Source organism: Embiotoca jacksoni, unplaced genomic scaffold (assembly GCF_022577435.1).
Source record: "Embiotoca jacksoni isolate LCO1_2020_lvr unplaced genomic scaffold, fEmbJac1.0.p SCAF_1, whole genome shotgun sequence".
In the NCBI taxonomy this organism is placed as follows: Eukaryota; Metazoa; Chordata; class Actinopteri; family Embiotocidae; genus Embiotoca; species Embiotoca jacksoni.
In genome coordinates, this window is record NW_027185229.1 from 20,709,248 (window position 1) to 20,729,800 (window position 20,553).

Here is a 20,553-nt window from a genome sequence, read left to right on the forward strand (position 1 = left end):
TTTTATTGTTTTTCGGTACCCTTGCTGATCTTTTTTTTTTTTTTTTTTTTTTATCAGTTTTTGCGAATTCGTTTCTTTTCTCATTGTTTTATATTTTTCCATTATTCTCCAAAGCAGACATCAATGCTTTATGGCAGGCACCTTTTGTTCCCAGTCCAGTCTTGCTCTGTATTTGAGCAAATCATCATTTTGATTCTGAAATCTCAGCAAATTTCAGCTGTTCAGAAAGAACATTTTTAACATTTCTTTAAGACTAACTTTTCAAATATTTTGCTTCTTTCAGAGTTATAGGGACAAGTTATCTCCAACACATTGTCAGACTTGATTAACGGAGACTTTCTGAAGGTAAATTGGCCTTCTCACATTTTACTTTCTGAATGCTGCATGCTTATGAAGATTTGATGTAATCTTTTTATTTATTTATATATATATATATATATATTAAATATCAACTTTGTCCTGGAATCAAAGTATTTTTTTTTTTTTTATACATATTTTTTTTTTAATTCTCTTAATACTGTTTTGGTGCAGTACAATCATTTCCTCACTTAGTGTCACTGTTATTCCACCTCCTTAATTAAGTGGATTACACAATATACTGTACTTTGGTCGAGCTTGCTTCATCATGGACTAAGTGTCACAGAAAAAGGCTGTTGCACTATTTCCAGTTGCGACATATGATATCCTTCATCCCTGTGTACTTTGACATAACTAAACCAGCTGCAGAGCACTGATGATTAAATGAAAAAAAAAGGTGGAGTTACTGTGACGTGTCAGTCATCTAACGTGCGACTGCTTTGCACTCTTCCCTTTTTATCTCTCCGGTTGCCCAACCCTCCTTTCGTCTGACGGCTGCCCCCCTCAGGTCCAGTGTGAACTGTGTGGCCGAATATCTGTGCGTTGCGACTGATTGGCGAGATGACTGCCGAGTGGCTACACCTGCCCCCGCCGTACCCCCCTGGCGTGGGGCCGTTGTATGGTGCAGAGTTGGAGGCGTGGTATGAGGACCTGCAGGATATTCTGGGCTCCGACACGGGAGGGGCAAAACTGGCACGTGCCCCCACATGCACCGAGGTCAGTAGTTTGAAGAACGCAACGGCTCTCACACCCATGATGAGTGTGAGTGTTTTAATACATTGTTTTTTCCTTATTAAATTAAAAAAAAAAAAAAAAAAAAAAATTCCTCCCCCCTCCCATTTTCATTCAAACTTCTCATTCACACACTACGTGAGGTGACTTTCAGCTACTCTGTAATATTTGACTGGCGTTGACATTTCCGTCTTGTTCTTTTAGAAGGAGCCGGAGTTTCTGGATGTTCTGGAGAGCTGCTCTCTGACCTGGCTGACTGACGGAAGCCAGACGTGGGGTGAGAGCGTCCAGAGGGCGACAGAGGAGAGCCACAGCACCCAGCCTCTGCATCACACCTCATCTTCGTCATCCTCTTCCTCCTCCTCCTGCATGAGTCCAGCTGCTGGAGAAGAGCGGCAGGTGGAGGCTGAGAGCGGGAGAAGTGGAGACAGCTCGGCAGGAGGCAGCAGCGACCTGCTGCCTCCGGAGTTCTTTGAGTTGCTGAGCGAAGGAGGAGTGGGAATGGTGGATCCGAGCGGAGCAGTGATCAGCGGTGGCTATTATTACCACCACCATCAACACCACCAGGCTAATAATGTCCATCCTGCATCTCCCTCCGCCAGCGAGGAGGAACTGCCCTGTGTCCCCGATTCTCCATCCTGCTCGTCCTCAGCCTCCCAGTCACCGTCTCAAAATTGTTCTTCTCCCTCTTCACCCGTGTCCTCTCCGTCCGTCTACCCATCCTCCCGCCTGGGAAAGCGCAAGAGGACCACCAGCGAGAGGGCCAACAGTGCCTTGTCCTCCTTCGCCTCTTCCACACAGCGCTCATCCTACTCGCCTACCAAAAAGAGTCGCAAAGAAAGAGAGCAGGAGAACGAGAGGAGGGTACAGGAGCTGACGGAGCAGAACGAGCGTTTGAAAGCGGAGATTGAAAGGCTGGGAGAGGAGGTACAGAGGACACGAAGAGCCCTCATAGAGAGACTAGTTAACACCAGGAAATGAGAGAGAGAGAGAGAGAGAGAGAGACAAGACAAGACAAGTCCTACAGAATTGGAATAAGCAGTGGTGGGGGAAGGTCTAATGTGGTGGTCATGAAATGCCTCTTAGAAAGAGAAGAATGGAAACCAAAGATTTTTTTTTTTTTTAATTTTTTTTTTTTTTTTTAAGTGAGAGGATTTTTGAAAAAGGCTGAGAGTTAAAGATGGCAAGAAGAAGGAAAGTGATGAAAGTTAAGACAAGGCAGGGTACAGAAAGAAGGGGATGCAACAGCATTGCGGCAAATAAAAAGACACAGCATGTTTAAAAGAGAACAGGCAGCTCCAAGTGCAAATGATGCAGCGTTTTGATGAATGTCATTTTAAAGAATGCCTAACAACTTCCATCAAATGGGATGGCAGAAGTAACAGTTATAAGCATTTAATGATTTGTATGTAGGACAGAAAGGAACTTATTTTAGAGGGCGCATTTCACTGTCATCCGTTCCCACCATTTTGCAATAAATTGTAACTCCTACTTTAAGGGCTGCAATCTGGCTAGCAGAGATTATTTGCCCCAATTTGTGGAGTCTAGGAGCTCAGGAAAAGTTTGAAAGTGCCCAGTGCAGTGTGAGTATGAGAGAATGGTTTTTTTTTGTTTTTTTTCGGGGAGAGAAAATTCATACACTTTTCTTACTTTTGTATAACCCATGGCTTGTGTGTATGAGTATTTAGATATAGCAAGTGAGACCCGGCTATACTTTCTAAGGTGACTTTTTCTATTATTACAGAAATTTTCTGTAGAATTATTAAGACTTGTTCTACCCTGATTTACTATTTTTATATAATACTGTAATATATACAATTGTACTGTAATGGCTTGTACTGTAATATGCCGACATATCCACCATTATGTTCTCATTGTAGTCACATAAATTGTTAATTGTAGAATAATATGCATGGCTTTTATCACTGATGGCATTGAATTCATGTATTTTACCATACCACTCATATCCTTCACTGTAACTCCAAATTTGCAATAAAAGTGAAAACTGTGCAATGTTTGAGTGATGTAATGTGTATTAATTTGCCTTTTTAATGATTTGTGTATTTCTTTGGGAGAAAATAGTGTAATTGAGAGAAGGGGGAGGGGCAGAGAAGACATTTTTTTTTTTCTGCTCAACTTAATGAGTTTATTTTATGGCTCCAAAAAGAGTATTTTTAGCAAAAAGCAAAAAACAATTTTCCAGAGAATGTAAAAAAAAAAAAAACACCTTCAGATGCGCAACACACCTTCCGACGCTAATATTGTATGCTGACTTTATCACAGGGAGAGTATCAAATCAGTTTCTTTTGGTGTGGGGATTTGGAAAAATCCCTCCATTCTGTAGCTGTATTCATTTGACTCTCTCTTTGTGTGTTTTCATTTCCCCGTCGGCCTATCCAGCATTTCATTAGTCCTCAGTGCCAATACCACATTGTCTTAGATCCTGTCACGGCTTTGCCTTAAGCTAATACCCTCATCTCTCTCTCGGTGTACATCTTGTTCCCATTCCCCACTATCACACCTCAAACCATACTCCTCTTCCCTTCCTCTGACTAACCTCCATCATTTTCGCTTTCCCTTTTGTTCCTGTCTCACTTCTTCTTGCCCTTCTGAGGTGCAGGCTCCGGGCTCTTTCCCTCGGCGAGAGCCAGCTGTTTCTTCAGGTCCAACAGTTTGGCCACCGCCGCTGTGATCACGGCCTTCTCCGCCTTCTGGGCTTTGAGAGCTCGCACCACGTCCCCCTGTGACAAACAAGACAACAGGATTTAATTGATTTCTCAAACCTGAATTATAGAAATCAAAAATTGCAAATAATTCACTAAAGCAGAAATTTGTATTTTTAATTGTACGCTTCTGTCTGCAATAGGAAATTTCGCGAATTAAAGATTTCATTCCCAAAATGCAACAGCTGCATTTACAGCGGACAGTATCGTGTACAATTCAAAGACAATTAATTGGTACATGAAACTATTTTTATCCATTACTTTCGAACCAACACATTACAAGAAAAATTTTCAAATAGAAATACTAACTAAATGTAGCTTTTAAAATTGGCCGCTCTTCGTTTCTGCAATAGTTTTTTGCGCGCGTGATTTTCCTTAAGAAGAGAACGGTTTTACTCTTCACGGAAGGTGGCATCCGCTTTGTTTTTCATTTTTAAAAAGACTATTTAAGAAAATAAAAACTGCAATTAAAATGATTATATTCAAAGCGATTCAATTTACAATGCAGTTCGATAACGACATTTTTGGTTGAAATGTAAGAAGTACGTTTGCGTTTGATGGATCGGTGGTGTGTGGCTGCCAGCCAGCGATCTAACCTGCTCAGCCACGGCCTCTGTGAGCTGCTTGGCTTTCTCCGGGTCCACTCCGTTCACCGTCGCCACCTCAACGGCAGCAGCAGGCGCCGGCGCAGCAGCAGGCTGAGCGCTGGCAGCATTCTGAAGTGTCGTCTGAAGGTGGAAGCAGACAGATGTGTGAATTTCAGGCGTTTGGATCGTTATTATTTCTACAGATTACTTACTTCGTTTCAGACAATAACGCTCATCATTCAAAATGTCAAGGGGATTTTATGAGTCATTCTGTGTGAATGGACAAGGACTCACACTGGACACATGGGGATGAGTAAAAATTCAAAATATGAGGATGTTAAATAAGCTGCTAGTGTTAGTGAAGGCTGGCGGTAATCAACATTGACACAGCAGAGCCAGTGCCTCGCAAACAAATACCACTCAATACCTCCTTTTCAGATGGTTCATCTTCAGGCTAGAGGCAAGAAGGTTTAGAGAGAAATTATTTTTATCTATATGATGGATGCTTGATACATAATTTAAACATTTACACTGCGTTTGCTCAGCATCATGTTTTAAAAACCAGGCATCTTCAATTCACAACAAATTCTTATTCACGACGACAGTCTGACAGAGACCCGTGAACAGCTGTGCATTTTCAATTCTTTCTTCTTTCATTATTCATAAATCGATGAACCTACATTACTACAAGACCCGACTGAGCTCATGCACACACCATTAGGCATCATAAACATCAAATACCTGCTGCCCACCAAATTTCTTCTTCAAAGCCTCTATCTGGTCCGCCTCCAGTTTCTGGAACAACGGACTGACCTGGGAATAAAACAGGTTGGCAGAGAAAATAGAAATTAAAAAAATAAATAAATAAATATATATATATATGCAGGAATTTTCAGAAAGTTTGCAACTGTCGATCGAGCCCAAAGCCAGTATCACTGAAAATTTCCCCTGGAGGCTCTGTGCTCATCTTTGAACAAAGGATTATGCAAGCAAGTAGATACCTATGTATGAGAAATTTGTCTAGGTTCAATGATGATTGCCACTCCTTAGTAAAACGTTACACTCACAGCAAAGGACAAAGTTTTGTGTGACATTTGAGTGATGCAGTGTCCTTCTCCTTGTGTCGAGACCACGGTGCCGAATCACGATAGCGGTGGTGTTTGAATGCAGCGTTGGCAGGCGGCTGAAGGGACATGTGGCCCGAGAGAAACTCGCTGTTTGCTCGAAGGCTTAGGCCTCCAAACACCGTCTAGGCTATTATTCCTGCAGTACGTGTGTGTATGTGTGTGTCCACAAAACTTCACGGTCCTCAAGTGTACTGAAATATTAACAGACTGTTGCATCCTCATTGTATCACCCAGCGTCAACATAGTGTGAGGTTAAGACAGGTTTGTGTGCGTGTGCGTTTGTGCGCGTGCGTGTGTGTGTGTGTGTGTGTATTCCCGTGTCCGACCTGCGTGTCCAGGTTATACTCACAGTGCCAATGCGGTGGCCAGCACTCAGGGCACACACAAAGGTGCCAGTGCCTTGCAACATGGTATTGATGCAAGACTGAGGGGCATTGAGCTGATCCCTGATGGTTTGGCTGACTGTTGGCAAATAAGGCAAGAGCATCACGGACAGCAAGCAGGCGATGTTCACAGACACGCCCGTCACTGTGCCTGCACGCTGCCTGAGGGAAACAAACAGTTCAGTTCGTCAGACAAACTTACAATAGACAATTTAGTTCTTCATGACTACGCTTCTATTTGGATGTGCAAACAAATATTTATTTCTTCTACGAACTGATTGTACAAATCTAATCAGTCCAAAATCAAATAAAGTTTCTCTGCGCTCAGAGGTACATGACTGTAAATAAAATAAATCAGTTAATAAAGTGCACCACGGATTTATCCGCCTTGTATGAAGCTCGAGGAAAAGATTGTGTTAAACTGGTCGAGGCCGTCTTCACCTTTCTGTGTCTCCTTCCTTGATCTTCCTCCAGGGTTCGTGGACCTGAATGTACTGGTTGCCATGACGAGAGATGTTGAGGATGTGTTTCAGGGCATCGCGGATCCTGGAGAAAGATTTCACAAAGATTTATGGTAGCACGCCATGACAGCAGACTAATATTAATCAACATTCGGGGAATTTCACAACTACAACCCACCCATCTAGAGTCTACTATGATTTATGTAAGTCCTAATAAGGTTTAACCCAATGTACACTATTCACTTCAAAGTTGTGATGAAAAACCAAACTAATTGTAGGCCTGTATGGTTTTTTTTATTTGAATAATTAACAATTTAAAATCACTGAAATAAACAAATTAAAGACAAACAAAATTTCCCTTTCTTTTTTTTTTTTTTTTTTTTTTAAAGGTAAACTGATACATTTCTGTCTCAGTCCCTTTTTTTTTTTTTTTTTTTGACAGGTATGTGATTCAACTAGTCTTACTTGACTTTGTCCATGAGCAGGATGTACTGCTGCAGCTCCCAGCCCACCAGGGCGAGCAGCCTCTTATCTTCCTGCTGAAGCGCCATCACAGGCACACAGCCCTCAAAGAACTTTGTGACAAACATCCCAGCTCTGGAGGAGAGAGAAAGAGGAGGGTTTGTGCAAAGCAAATTAAAAAAACACAGGTCAGACAAAAATGTTGGATGGGAAAGAGGAAGGCAGCAAGAGACCCACGGGGAGAGACCGAGAGTAAAACCCGGTGAAGGACATGCTAATTGTTTATACATTTTCGATTTTGGGTTGATATGCAACACGCTGCTCTGCTGGTGTAAAGTAACATATCAGGCATTGAGCCACTTCACAGTTCCCTGTTTGCCTCGAGATTGTAGCTGTTTCTGGGGCAAGTAAATTTTGACACGAGTTTTTTGTGTACATCAGGAGGATGTTCATAGCGAGAACGTTTTTGTCATGTCTGATGCAACACACTGCTCTATATTTTACACATCTCTCAGCCTCTGAGGAAGGTCTGCCAGACCAAAATGCTTTAAAAAGAATGTCGAATGTACAATGAACCATGATTTTGATGCGTGAGCATGAACTTCAAGTGACCTTAATTTGCTTTTTAATTAGTGAAGCTGTCAATCTTTGAGGGAAAAGATGAATATTCTGACTGTAAAAATTTAAAAAAAAAATATATAGTTTTAGGTAAATATTAAGTAGGTTTTTACCCATTTTGGTTTGTCTAGCTGAAAGTGTCACTGCCAACAAAATGCTTTGACTGACTGAACAGCAATAAGATGTGGAAGACCACAGCCAAGAATCATCTACAAAAATGCGGGTTTAAGATGGACATGCTGTCACTAATGATGTCGTGATTCGGGGATTGGATCCAGGCAAGGACAGAATTCTTTTTCTGAAGCAGAATCCTTTCTACCTCCAACACCTTAGGCTGGATGCAATCTACAAGATATTTTTGAACCAATTAGGCATCAGCGTTGCTGCCCGAGACCAATTTTGAAGATCAAGGTACTTTGAAAAAAAAAAAAAAGCTGCTGAGAAAAATCTTTGATGTGGGATTTAACCCTGATCTTTTAAAAATCATTTGAGGCGATGTAATTGGGGCTAAATTACACCATCCCAAACAAATTTAGAAAACTAGGGTGAGCCTCTTGTAATAGTTACTGCTGTAACAGACTTTTTCCAACGAGTACAACAATCTGAAAACTTAGTTGCTAATTGGACTGGATGACAGTTTTGCTGCATATTTACTTTCTGAGTAAAACTTATGAACTAAATTTGAACAACTTGGGGTGGATTTCCCCGTTTTTCATTTCACTGGTAACTGATATGAACAAATCAGAGCAATAATAATTAAACGGGTGACGTCCAAAAAAATAAATAATCGAGAAACTTGTTAGGATCACTGCAAAAAGCCAAATTCCCCCTTTGGTCCCTTACTGGCTAATTCATTGTATTATCAATCACATGAAAAAAAAAAACAGGAATTCCTTTTAAACCTTTTGACTATTACCAACCTGTTGATGAAGTTGCCCAGGTTGTTGAGGAGCTCAGAGTTGTTCTTCAGAGCCATGTCAGCCCAAGAGAAAGCTGAATCCTGTCCCTCTGGACGCACATACAAGAGGTAGAAGCGCCACACGTCCGATGGGATACCCGTGTCCTTTGCCATGTCTCCAAACACACCCACACCACGGCTCTTGGAGAACTTTGTGTCCTCGTAGTTCAGATATTCTGAGGGGAAGTTACAGCATAGGTTAGTGTCAAAGCGCAATGCTCAGCCAAAATACATAATTATCACCACACCACAGCATTCATGTGTCATTAATGTGATTTTAGAACAATTTCAAGCATCTGCTGCAAACCCCTGAGCCAGCCAAATAGCATATAACATAAATAATTAATCAAGTGGTGAATCAGTCAATCGTGAGAAGTGCTTACCAGTGGCAACAAGGTGATTGACCAGAGTGTAGTTGTCCTGGGCTCCCAGTAGGGAGCAGGGGAACACCACACTGTGGAATGGCACATTGTCTTTGGCCATGAAGTTGTACAGCTCCACCTGGTGGCAGAGACACAACACTGCACTGTGAGGATGACATCATATTAGATCATCATGAGATCATCCAGTTCAAAGAGGACTTATCTGCTCTACCCAACTCCCCATCAGTCTCACTCTCTCTCTCAATCTCTCTCTGCAAATACAGGGCATCACACACTCAAAACAGGGGCTCAATCCTGAGGTTTTAGATGGCATGAGATGAGTCAGTGAGATTGAAGGAGATAGCAATGCTTATGAGAGCAAAAATATAAAAATTTTAGCTATCAGATTTGAGTCCACATGTAAATGAACAAATTTGCTACCAGCAGTTGTTTCCTGTTTGACACTTGTAAATGTATGTGCGGGAAACTGTGCGAGACGTGCCCTTAAAATATCTAACCGAAATGTACAAATGAAATGTCAGTTCCTCATTCTAAGTGAAGCTGAGGACAGAACCACAAGTAACAAAACTCAAGAAAACCTTGAGGAGACTGATCATTTGGAGACTTTTATCAAATGGGGGAAGAATCTTTAAAAAAACAAAACAACGCATGGAGCCATAACCTTCACCACATTCCACTCTGTGTATCTTGTAGCTGTGGGTGTAAAACTGAATGCTAAACTCAATCCATAATCATCGAGGTTTGGTCTTTCTTTGTTTCACATCAGGGTAAAAGGGGCTAGGAATAACACTTTTCTGATGGAGGGTGCAAGGGACCAGATGGGCCAATGAAAAAAGCAATCAGACCCATTCTGTGCTGAAAAAAAAAAGACAAAATCTGTGCCTAGCTTGTGCATCAGCAGTCTGTATGGCTCATAAACTCTGACAGTGTGGGTTGGGGGTGGTACCTGCTGAGGATTCTTCCACCACTTCTCCCAGTTTTCAGTGTAGTTGGCAGTGATGGACAGATAACCAATGGGAGCATCAAACCACACGTAGAACACCTGCAGAGGCAGAAGGAGAATCTGAACAACAGACACCCTCTTTGTGTTTTGTTACAGAAATGAATTATGGATGACAGGCGAGAACTTGAAAATTAGGAGGAATGGATCTTCAAGATGCACAATGACGTGGACACGACTGGATGGGACCTCAGTAAAACCTTCTCTGTGAGGAAGGTTTCAGAGGTGTATACTAAAAGAAGTGGTCAGTGTTTAAACACGATTAGACAAGGCACATTTTAAAAGTCTCCCACTGAGACACAAATGTGCCATTAGGCATTATCAGTCTCTGCAGCATTTGTAAGAAGTTAATGAAGTGCACAATCATTTTCGATGTTTCCTTAGAAACCTGACCTTAGATATTAAGTGTCTGCTTTCATTAAGTTCTCAGCAGGTGATACAACTCAGCAGTGGGGCTTTATTATCTTTTAATAAAGAGGGAGAATTTAGTGGATTAATAATCTTTTCCACTGTATGCACAAATACCAAACTAAAAACAAATGTTATTAAACAGCAAGATCTGAAATAGGAATAATTCAATTTTACTGCAAGTGACAATAGCAGACCTTCTCTTTAAAGTCAGGGTGAGGTACTGGTGTTCCCCAATGCAGGTCCCTGGTGATGCAGCGAGGTTTGAGTCCATCTCTCACCCAGGAGCGAGTGATCTGTTTGGCATTTGCTGTCCAGTCCCCTGTGCTGGTTGACTTCTCCAGCCACTGCTCCAACTGAGTTTCGAGCTGCATGTGAGACAGAGTTAGAGTGAAAAAGCTGACAAAAACAGCCAGTGTCTTAACTCCAAACCACAGCTTTAGAAAGGGTAAAGCTGTTTATATAATAAAATTACCACAGGGATAACTGCCTTCCACAAGCTGTCTGTGAATGTCACCTTAAACTTACTAAACTGGATTACTCTGTCTCCATCCCTGTGACCAAAGTAGCACTGTATGGCTGGAGAATGGATAACCCCAGGCATTGCAGTGCAGTAAAAAAAGCATACCTTTGGCAGGTCCAGGAAAAGATGTTTGGAGGAGCGGATGACTGGAGTCTGCCTGCAGACCTTACACTGAGGTTCCTGGAGGGGACAGTCATCAACAATACCATTATTGATTGAAATTAAATCAGTTTTTACTCGAATTTGCTATTTTAATGAATATATATTTTTGTATGGAAGCAAAAGCGATATAAAGAGCAACAATGCTGCAGTGGATTAACGGCAAATGGCAGGTTATGGTGTGAGGCTCTCTGATTAACGAAAGAGTCTTTCTAAATTCACAATTTTGCGCCAAAGTGGAAAACGGATAATGTAAAAGAGGCACATATTTCTCCAGCAGTAACCTGAATAGACCAGACCTGTGCTGTGGCTCCATTAAATGATGCATTTTGAATTTGTTGCAGCTGCAATCATAAAGCCCATTCCCCAAGGATATGGAGATGCATATTCCCTTAATATATATTTTTACAAGGAAGTATAAAAATGATATAAACATTTCTGCAGAGTTCACCAAGTTAAATCTTTTAAGACCCTTTTAATACCCCATATAATAAATACCTGTTACACAGTCATACTATCTGAAGTGTGAAAATACTGGGCGATGTTGCCTTAATTATTTAACATTATATATAAAAAAAAATGTAGTTTCCCTGCAGGATACAACACTAATTCATGAAAATACCCTTGCTTAAAAAAAAAGGTAAATTCATTTAAGTTAATTTTGGAGTTTTTGCTGAAATTGACACAGGTCTATTGTGAGAACACGAACCTAGAAGTAAAGACAGTGTTTAATACAGATCTGATGGTGCTAACTGAAATTTAGAAAAAACAAGATTCAAAAGCCTTCAATCTCACTTTTTTATAGGCAGCTTTATAGGGGTCCTGAAATCTACAATCATATGCATTTTAATAAATATTTCAGAACTAACAATACTGCCTGCATGCGACTTTTCAAGAACTGAAGACATACCAGTCTCTCCCACCATCATTCCCCTTATTAACAGCAATAATCACCAGAGATGGATCATGACGAGCCTCCCCTTAGCAGTCACTTCAGATGTACGACCTGCTCCAAACTCACCCCGAGCTCCACAGCATTGATCAGCTGCCCACACTTGTCGCACTGATCACCACGAGCCTCTGGGTAGCTGCAGTGCGGACAGATGCCTTCTACGAAGCGGTCAGCCAGGAAACGCTGACAGTTTTCACAGCGTAGTTGCTCCACTATGTCTTCTAGTAGAAAACCATGCTTGTGGAGTCGCCAGAAAATATTTTGAGCTATCCTGAAACATTAACATAGGAAAGAGGAGGTTAAAAGATTCTTCAGGGAGTTGCGAGTGTTAAAGGTGTACAAATACATTGGCAATTGTGTTAAGTGGGGAATAACCAGTCTTAAAAACCTGATCATAGTTTGGCCTCACAACTTCCACTGATACTGCTCTTCTATGTTGGTAAAAAACATTATGAACACTTTGTCGGTCGATATGAAAAGAGAAAATACAGCGACATACAAAAAAAAGAAAAGGATCAAGGGAAGAGAGGTTCTCTTATTGATTTGGTCAGAAAAATATCTAATAAAATGGTATGAAGAAACAAAGCTGATGGTAATCTTTGGTTGTGGGCTGGTAAACCTAAAATCTAAGAACTAAGATCCAAAGCACTTCTCATGACTCAAGTCAAAAGTCTTTAATCTGGGCTGTTTTCATTTCTCAAAGAACTTGGTGCATGGTGTTTGATACCTTTTATGCTGTACTTTATCAGAGCAAAGGCCCCAAACAAGAGTTTTTATCTTTGTGATCCTTTTCAAATGTACAAGCACTGGGATTTAGGTCTACTCTTTATTGAGGAAAAGTGCCTCACTTTCATCTCTCACTTCCCATTTTCAGCAGGTAAATTTAGCAAAACCATGTATGATTTAAACACCGATTCACACAAAAAAAGAAATATATTAATCTAAAACCATTTCCATACACACAGACACGAAATCATACATTTTCCATTACTTTCTTGGCTTCAATAATTTCTTGGAAGAAAAAAACTGACATTTAATTTATTTGTCCTAGACTTATTCTTTAGTTTTGAAAAGTGATACTACTTCTTGAATACGTACATTGTCATTCCTTTACTTTGAAGTGAAGACTCACCGGAATTCCAAGATATGTCGCTGCTTAATTACAGAATTACATTTTTGTTTTTTGTAACAGGATGTATTTTCTTCTTGGTAAACCCCTGCAACATCTGCAGTGATCTACATCCAACAATCATGCTCTATAATCTCGGAGATTAAGCAGAGTAGAATTTATAGTTAAGAGGGCCAGATGTCCACGTCAGTATGTACAGCAAGATTATCCTAATCCTATGTCATGTAATCTTATTGTAGGTGTATAGTAATCAGAAAGGAAGCACGTTTGTCCTTTCATACTACATCAGAACCACATCCAGCCCCTGTCAGGAAGCCATGTTTTGATTATTATTGGAGACTTCTCTGTTTAGATATGCCTCTGTTTCTTGTAAAACCTAAACAGGCCAACACACTTACTCCGTCTGCTTTTCTGTGGTGGTTCTGCCAAAAAAGTCAAAGTCAATCTGGAACCATTTGTAGATGGTGGAGTGAACAGCGTGGTACTTGTCGCAGATCTGTTGTGGTGTCAGGCCCTCCTCTCTGGCCTTGTTCTCTGTTGCTGTGCCATACTCATCCGTGCCACACACAAACAACACGTTCCACTCTCGCAGGCGGCCATACCTGGGAGAAGTAGATTTATAGATGGAGTACACGGGGCAAAAGTTAATACACAAAGATGACGAGTGAAGATATCGTAAAGAAAAAAAGAAATTGAGGAAAAAATAAAAAGGAATGTTAAGGTGAGATGAATAACGAGGGATATGATGGACAGTTTTCACTCTAATATTCAGAAGGCTGTTAAAAACATTACAAGTATGCATATTCCTTTACATTAAATATGTAAAGATTGTCTATTCTATTTAGGTATGGAATATAAAGATGTGTGTGTGTGTGTGTGTGTGTGTGTGTGTGTGTGTGTGTGTGTGTGTGTGTGTGTGTATGTGTGTGTGTGTGTGTGTGTGTGTGTGTGTGTGTGTGTGTTGTTTTTATATCCTCCTAAATGTATATTAACCCATGGGGACTCGTGTCTCCGTGTGGACCAAAATTGAGGTCACCACGAGTAGAGTCTGATTTTTGAGAGGTAAAGGTTAAGTTGAGGTTAGTGTTAAACGATTAAAGTTAGGTGTTTAGTTGTGATGGGTAAGGGGCTAGGGAATGCATTATGTCAATGAGTTGTCCCCACAGCTGTACAGATGGTGTTTTTTTCACCATCATCAGAATTTGTCCAGCCATGTGTGCACCGTACACAGAAGAGACAGATATTACGAGATGAAATTCCCACCTGGAGAAGACATCAGCACTGAGGACGCAACCAATGATGTTACCCAGATGGGGGACGTTGTTGACATAAGGCAAAGCGCTTGTCAACAGTATGTTTCGCTTGCCCTCCTGCGGCAAACTGATTGAAGAAAAAAAACAACCTTAATTTAAAATGAAATTAACATAACAGGTCTCAAGAGTTCACATCGTTTTGAATCAAACTCACGGACAATTGTCTACATACAGCAACTCAATACATTAAAATGTTTAATGATGACTTTACACATGCACTTTTCAGAAGGTGACGAAAATAAGGCTGATTTATGCCGTGCTTTTTTTTCACACTACATTTAGGTTGCTGGGCAACACGCTGGTTTGTCAGACTGTCTCAGGAAGCAGATTGGAAGACCCTACCCTGCAAGTCACTCTGAGGAGTATCTGATTAATGTCTAGATTGGGAAATATCACTTCTTATTACTTACATGGGGTGTTTTCTGTCTGTAGCCACGAAGCTGGTGTTCAAACCCTTACTCCAGGTGAGAGCAGCTGCTTCCATCTCCTCTTCTGAAACAACACGCTCACCGTCCTCACCCTAAACAAGCACACAGATACAGAGAATTACTAGTTGGAGAACCAACGAGTAAGATTAGTACTCTCCACAAGTAGATATCTATGATCCATACAGTCTGAAACTTCTTCTGACTGGGAGACATAACTGCTGCTCCTAAATTTGATTGACACTGTTCAAATCCTCCTACTCTTACCCAGGAGAGTATAGAGGATAAAGAAATAGTGATGTAACCTCTGCATGATCTATATCCTAACACAGGTGTTAATTTAGCTTTCATTGAGCCAGGCTAAGTCTCACTTGGAGACCGCTTCTGCTTTACAAGGGATCACTGCTTAGTTTAAAGGAGGTTAATTCAAGCCTTAGGATGCTTTGACTTTCATCCTAATAAGTAAAAACACTACAGTACAGCAGAGACAGAAGACGTGGGAAAGGAGGTATGTGACAACACATGTGCCCTAAAATATGTTCTGTTTATGGTAGTGCATCTGTGGCTTGAAGCAAACAAAAAATACTTTTTAGAAACCTCACAAGTACACTTTTCCTGAGGCATATGCAAAAGTACAGTGGGGCACACAAGTTCCTTCGAATCCATATTGTTCAGCAAGAATGTTTTAAGTCTAATAGTTATCCTGATGATCTGGCAGATACCTCAGCAGGGCTCCTGTTGCATGGCTGTGTGTCTCGGCACTGGCTGCTCTGAAGGGCAGGCTGCCTCTGCATGTCGCTCTTCATGCCCTGCAGGCCTTTTCCCTGCAGCACTTTCTGAGCAGCAGACTGGCAACTTTGAATAGCAGCCACACGGTCAAACCAAGCTTTTACAGACTTGTGTTCATCTGAAAAAGAGACAGGGAAAGAAAAGGGGGCAGGCATGGGGAGGTAAAGGGTTGTAAAAAAGATCATATATATGAGAAAGATAAATTTTAAGATAAAGTTGACAGAAAGATGGTAAGTAAAATAAAGCAAAGGAAAAAGAAAATAAAGTGACGAATAAAAACGGAGAAGTTGAAGTGAGTTAATGGATGAGCAATTAATACATGGATAATCATAGAGAATTTTAAAGTTTATTAGTACTTACCCAATGCAAGCGAAGATTCAGATAAAACAGGGTACATTGCCGCCCACAAAACGACATCAGCAACTGAAACAACTTCCTGAAATACAGCACTTCTTAACATTATTTTTAAGCAATTAAGAGACACTTTTCCAAAACTTACTATGTTTTGAAAACCTTAAGCAACAAAAGAGAGATTCACCTGAAGTCCTGTAACTTTTAACATAAAGAACAATAGTAATAAAGACTATTTGCAGCATGACTGTTTTGTGTGATTACGTCTCACTAAATTATGACTATACAGTATGTAAAACTGTGACTGCCTCACCAGGAGTTAATCATACATTTTATTTAGTTTTACACTGAGAAATGTAACCAGAGGAGCCACATGGAAGTAGGTGCTCAGTTAAACTCAGCTAAACTTCAAAAGAGACACAACAGCCAAACAGGAGAAAGTTATACCGTACCCCAGTTAAAAATGGCATGCTCCCTTTGCTCAAGCTTTGGTCCAAGAGGTTTAGGGGACTGTGGAGAACCTTGGACAGCTCTGATCCTTTTCCCTGCAGCACTGCCATGTGAAGGGCCTGTAGCAGTGCAGGCTGTACAGATTAGACGAAACAGAGGTTAATTAGAATTGATTGAATTTCATCAGATCTGGCAGTAAACCAAAGATGTGCGACTGAGGTTAAACAATTAAGTTCCTGAACTCCTACACAATGATTTCTGTGGATTTTTCTTTTGAGAGAGTGAGTTTCATGAGCTGCATGGATTAATGTCGGCTTTGGCAACACAAAAGGATCCTGTAGAGGGGAATGTACAAAAACATGAATGTTTTCCATTCATCCATCCTCTTCCGCTTATCTGGGATCGGGTCGCGGCGGCAGCAGGCCAAGCAAGTTGGCCCAGACTTCCCTCTCCCCTGCAACATTTTCCAGCTCAACCTGAGGGATCCCAAAGCGTTCCCAGGCCAGATGGGAGATATAATCCCTCCAGCCTGTTCTGGGTCTTCCCCGGGGTCTCCTGCCATGTCCATGAATGTTTTGTTCAACATATTACCCGGAAATTGAAAAGTCTGTTTATGTAAGTAGAGCTTACCTGAAGAACTGTGGCCTCCCATTCAAGCCACTGACTGCCAAGCTCACTGGGTTCTTGTCCATTGACTTCAAACAGGTATCTAAGGTGTTTAAAAGTGATGAAAAACAGAGGGAAGTCCAATCAAATATTTCAGCTCTCTCAGCATTCAAAGGGATTTTGTTCCAAACACATAAATTTTAAACAGATATCTGCAACATTTATGCACCACCTTCAAGATTTAAGACACAGTGTGCTTCCAAATTTTGCTGAAATTCAGGATGATCTTAAATCTTAGCCAAAACATTTTAAAAGTAAAATGTTCTTTTTTTCCTACCCTTCATGTTTTTTTGTTTTTTTTTTAATCTTGGCATAATCTTGGCATTATTAAATAAATAAATTACCAGGTTAACCATTAATCACGTGAACCAGATCATACCAAATCATTGCAAGATTACAATTAGGTATAATATTATTGCTGTTTTAAATTCATTAATTGATCACTTCACACAATTAAAAAGAAAAGATTATTGGTTCTATCTCCCCAAGATTTCAATGATTGATTTTAGACATTTCTGCTACTGTATCAACCACGTACAATAAAGGTCAAGGAAGGTTCATTTGTGGGGCTCATTGCTTTAAAATGAAGTAACAAGTAAGATTTTTTTAATATTTTTTCTTGTTGAACAGACTCTTTAGGATTTCAGATATCTGAAAAGTTGTATAGAAGCAGTGATTAACAGCATCCATGTTCATGTCAAATTAGCACTGGTATTTGCGTAAATAGCAAAGCAGGAAGGACTTTGTACAGTCTACTGACCGGCAGATGGCATTGGAGCTGAAAAGGTGTAATCCACTGGGCAGGAGCAGGGCTGGCAAAGCTGGACGGGTTAGGAAAGGCACAATTCTCTCTGAAAAAAAAAAAGAAAAAGAGATCAGGAGTTTGTTTAGATAATGCCAAATAAATGCACACCACAGGCAGATGAGCACAACTTATTTTAAGCGTAGCTGGATAATGTTGCTAAAAGATGTAATGTCTGCTTTAAGAGATGTTTTTCTTTTTTTTTAAAAGCAGATCTGATGTACTTTAATGCAATCTGGGTAGATAGTTTAATGGTGGCTCAAGGATTCAGTGTACTTTTCAAACAGCAGAAATACAGCAGGCATTTTTTTTATTATTATTATTATATTCACCTTAATAAATAAACAACATTTCAGAATTTGTATAAACTAATAGATAAATAACAAAAAATACATAAAGTTTCAGTGCAGCCTCAGTTTTTTGGGTTGTTTTTTTTTAACAAAGGGACTTGTATGATTTTTGTACTTAAATGATACAATGTATTACTACATAAGTAATTGAGATACATGTGTATTACTGAGTCCAGTTCAATCATTCATGCATTGTGGCCTCATGTCAGATGGTTGTGGTTTTTCATCTCTATGATCCAGCTTCCATGGAGGACTCATACACATCTGGGATCCCAACATCAGTATGAAGCTGGGATGTATTACCATTTTATTAGAATGCATTTCCTTTACACGGCAGCATCCAGATAATGGAACATCGAAAAACCTCAGAGTAACATGGAAGCAGCCATACTTCAGGATGAATATGATGCATTAAACTAATGTAAACTTAGCCCGGGCAGAATAGAAGCATTAAAACAGCCTCTTTTATGAGACAATGTCGAGATGTTTACCTGAAACCTGTTGACAGGTCAAAAACCACCTTAATATTTTGGACAGATATTTATCATTTCCAACATCACCAAGAGACTGATGCAGTTTTTTTTTAATAACAAGGTGCAATGAAAAAGTTGTTGCACAAAACGTGACAAATGAAGTGGCTTCACTATTTAAGGACATTTTAAAGCTCAATTTGTGATTACACTGGATGCTGTGAATATGTCGTGTTTTCTTTCAGATGTAGAGTTGGCCTGGGACTGGAAATGACTGAAATAAACTGTGAATGCATCCACCCTAGGAAACGTCATGTATCGACATTTCTCTTCTGTATGAAAACAATCTGAAAGCACGTACTGTATAATCATATCTACAATAAATGAAATGCAACTGTATACATATTGATATGGAGGTAATGGATTATAATAACACAGTTTTACAAAAAGTGGTGGGATGTAATTAAGTATATTTACATAAATACAAGTTCAAGGCACTTGAACTTTACTTAGGTATTCCCATTCTATGCAGATACAGTATATACTTCTACTTCACTACATCTCAGAGGTAAATAGTGTACTTTTTACTCCACTACATTTCTCTGACAGCTTTAGTAACGAGTTACTTTTAAGAATACCACTTTTTTTATACCGTCCCTGACTCATCGTTTCCCAGGGATAAAAAACATGGATAGATGTTCCTCAATGGACTGAGAAGATTCTCCGACTTCCTAAGATAAATACACTATTTAAAACCCTCGGGGATGAGCTGGAAATTAAATCATTGTAAAGCTGAAAACAGAACTGTTTTTCTGAGCTTGTTTCCTTTGTAGATATAAGAAAGGAAAGGGTACACACATGTGATAAATCTTATACAATACAACAGATTACTGCAGATTAAACTAACCGGAAGTATATAAAGTAACTAACTATGTTGGTAAAATGCAACCTACACATCAGTGCAGCAGTAATATTAATCCAAAACCATTTTTATTTAAGAGTAAAACACCGACAAGGAGCATTGTACTGAGAAATGAGTACTTTTACTTTTCATACTATAAATACACTTTGCTGATAATACTTAGCTACTTTTACTTATAAATAAGGTGCTGAAAGCAGGACATTTACTATTTCCACAGTGTGGTATTAGTAGGCAACACTGCCAACAATTTACACTTCAATCCAAATGCAGCCTGACTGTGACACTGTGATATACTGTACCTGCAGCTCTGCACTACTAAACAAAGGCAACACGAAGCTACAATAAACAAACAATAACATAACAAAGAGTGATGATCTGCAAGAGTCTCTTCTGGCTGCTTCTCCGTTACAGGTACTTGTTTACTCCATTCATCCTGACTGAAACTGACAGCCAGATGCCGCTTGAAAAGAAGGCTAGTTATCCAGCTAGCTTGCTGCTGCAGTTATAACCACGCGTTACAGCACAAACGCTGCGGAAGCATCACGAGACCACATCTAATAATTAGCCAGTACTTATTTATTTATTTATTTATTTTTTTACCAAAGAGCAGTTGTTATTTACGTAATTACAGTTAAATTCACAGAGGAATATTAAGCTGGCCATGCTGTCTTACCTTCGTGGTTCACATACTGAATGGAGCATTGGACTCCTGTCACTTCTAAAGCAGCGAACACCTTCAGGCAGTGCGGGTTGCCTTCATTTACGAACAGCTTCATCTGGCTCGGTAGCTACTCCGTTATAAAAAAATAAAAAAATAAATGGCTTTAACGGTGTTATTTGTTTTTACTTTGAAAGTAGTTACCAATAGCTTTGCCGGTGAGGGCTGTCCACGCTGATGCAAGCACTGTTGTAGTTTTGAGGCGATTTCCATGTCGCTCACGTAGGCAGTAGCTGTCTGTTAGGAGGACTACAACTCCCACAAACACTTTCAACGAGCATACGTCACGGTATATTAGATCTGCTTGTTCCGGGTTCTAGCCCACCGCCGCCGGG

General features: G+C 40.1%; 2 protein-coding genes across 4 annotated transcripts; one reads left to right on the forward strand and one right to left on the reverse strand.

The window, feature by feature from the left end:
* Positions 1 to 918: 918 nt before the first annotated feature.
* ddit3 (DNA-damage-inducible transcript 3) lies at positions 919 to 3,106 on the forward strand. Its single transcript, XM_069146976.1, has 2 exons — positions 919 to 1,074; positions 1,294 to 3,106. The coding sequence occupies exons 1-2, from the start codon at positions 919 to 921 to the stop codon at positions 2,068 to 2,070; spliced, it is 933 nt and encodes a 310-aa protein (XP_069003077.1). The 3' UTR covers positions 2,071 to 3,106.
* Positions 1,819 to 20,401, reverse strand: mars1 (methionyl-tRNA synthetase 1). 3 transcript variants are annotated; one of them, XM_069146953.1, is made up of 23 exons: positions 20,174 to 20,401; positions 17,717 to 17,807; positions 16,921 to 16,999; positions 16,293 to 16,424; positions 15,850 to 15,925; positions 15,423 to 15,607; positions 14,686 to 14,795; positions 14,226 to 14,342; positions 13,361 to 13,564; positions 11,903 to 12,104; positions 10,828 to 10,902; positions 10,397 to 10,567; positions 9,738 to 9,833; positions 8,792 to 8,909; positions 8,371 to 8,584; positions 6,836 to 6,967; positions 6,351 to 6,455; positions 5,876 to 6,071; positions 5,141 to 5,212; positions 4,827 to 4,853; positions 4,409 to 4,540; positions 3,647 to 3,830; positions 1,819 to 1,906 (listed from the first exon to the last, which is right to left on the reverse strand). In XM_069146953.1, exons 1-22 carry the CDS (start codon positions 20,274 to 20,276, stop codon positions 3,681 to 3,683), a joined length of 2,787 nt encoding a protein of 928 aa, XP_069003054.1. In that variant the 5' UTR covers positions 20,277 to 20,401; the 3' UTR covers positions 1,819 to 1,906; positions 3,647 to 3,680. The 3 variants fall into 3 exon arrangements, with proteins under 3 accessions (XP_069003054.1, XP_069003046.1, XP_069003066.1); XM_069146945.1 differs by lacking the exon at positions 1,819 to 1,906 and having other exon boundaries at positions 3,207 to 3,830; XM_069146965.1 differs by lacking the exons at positions 1,819 to 1,906; positions 4,827 to 4,853 and having other exon boundaries at positions 3,207 to 3,830.
* Positions 20,402 to 20,553: the final 152 nt, after the last annotated feature.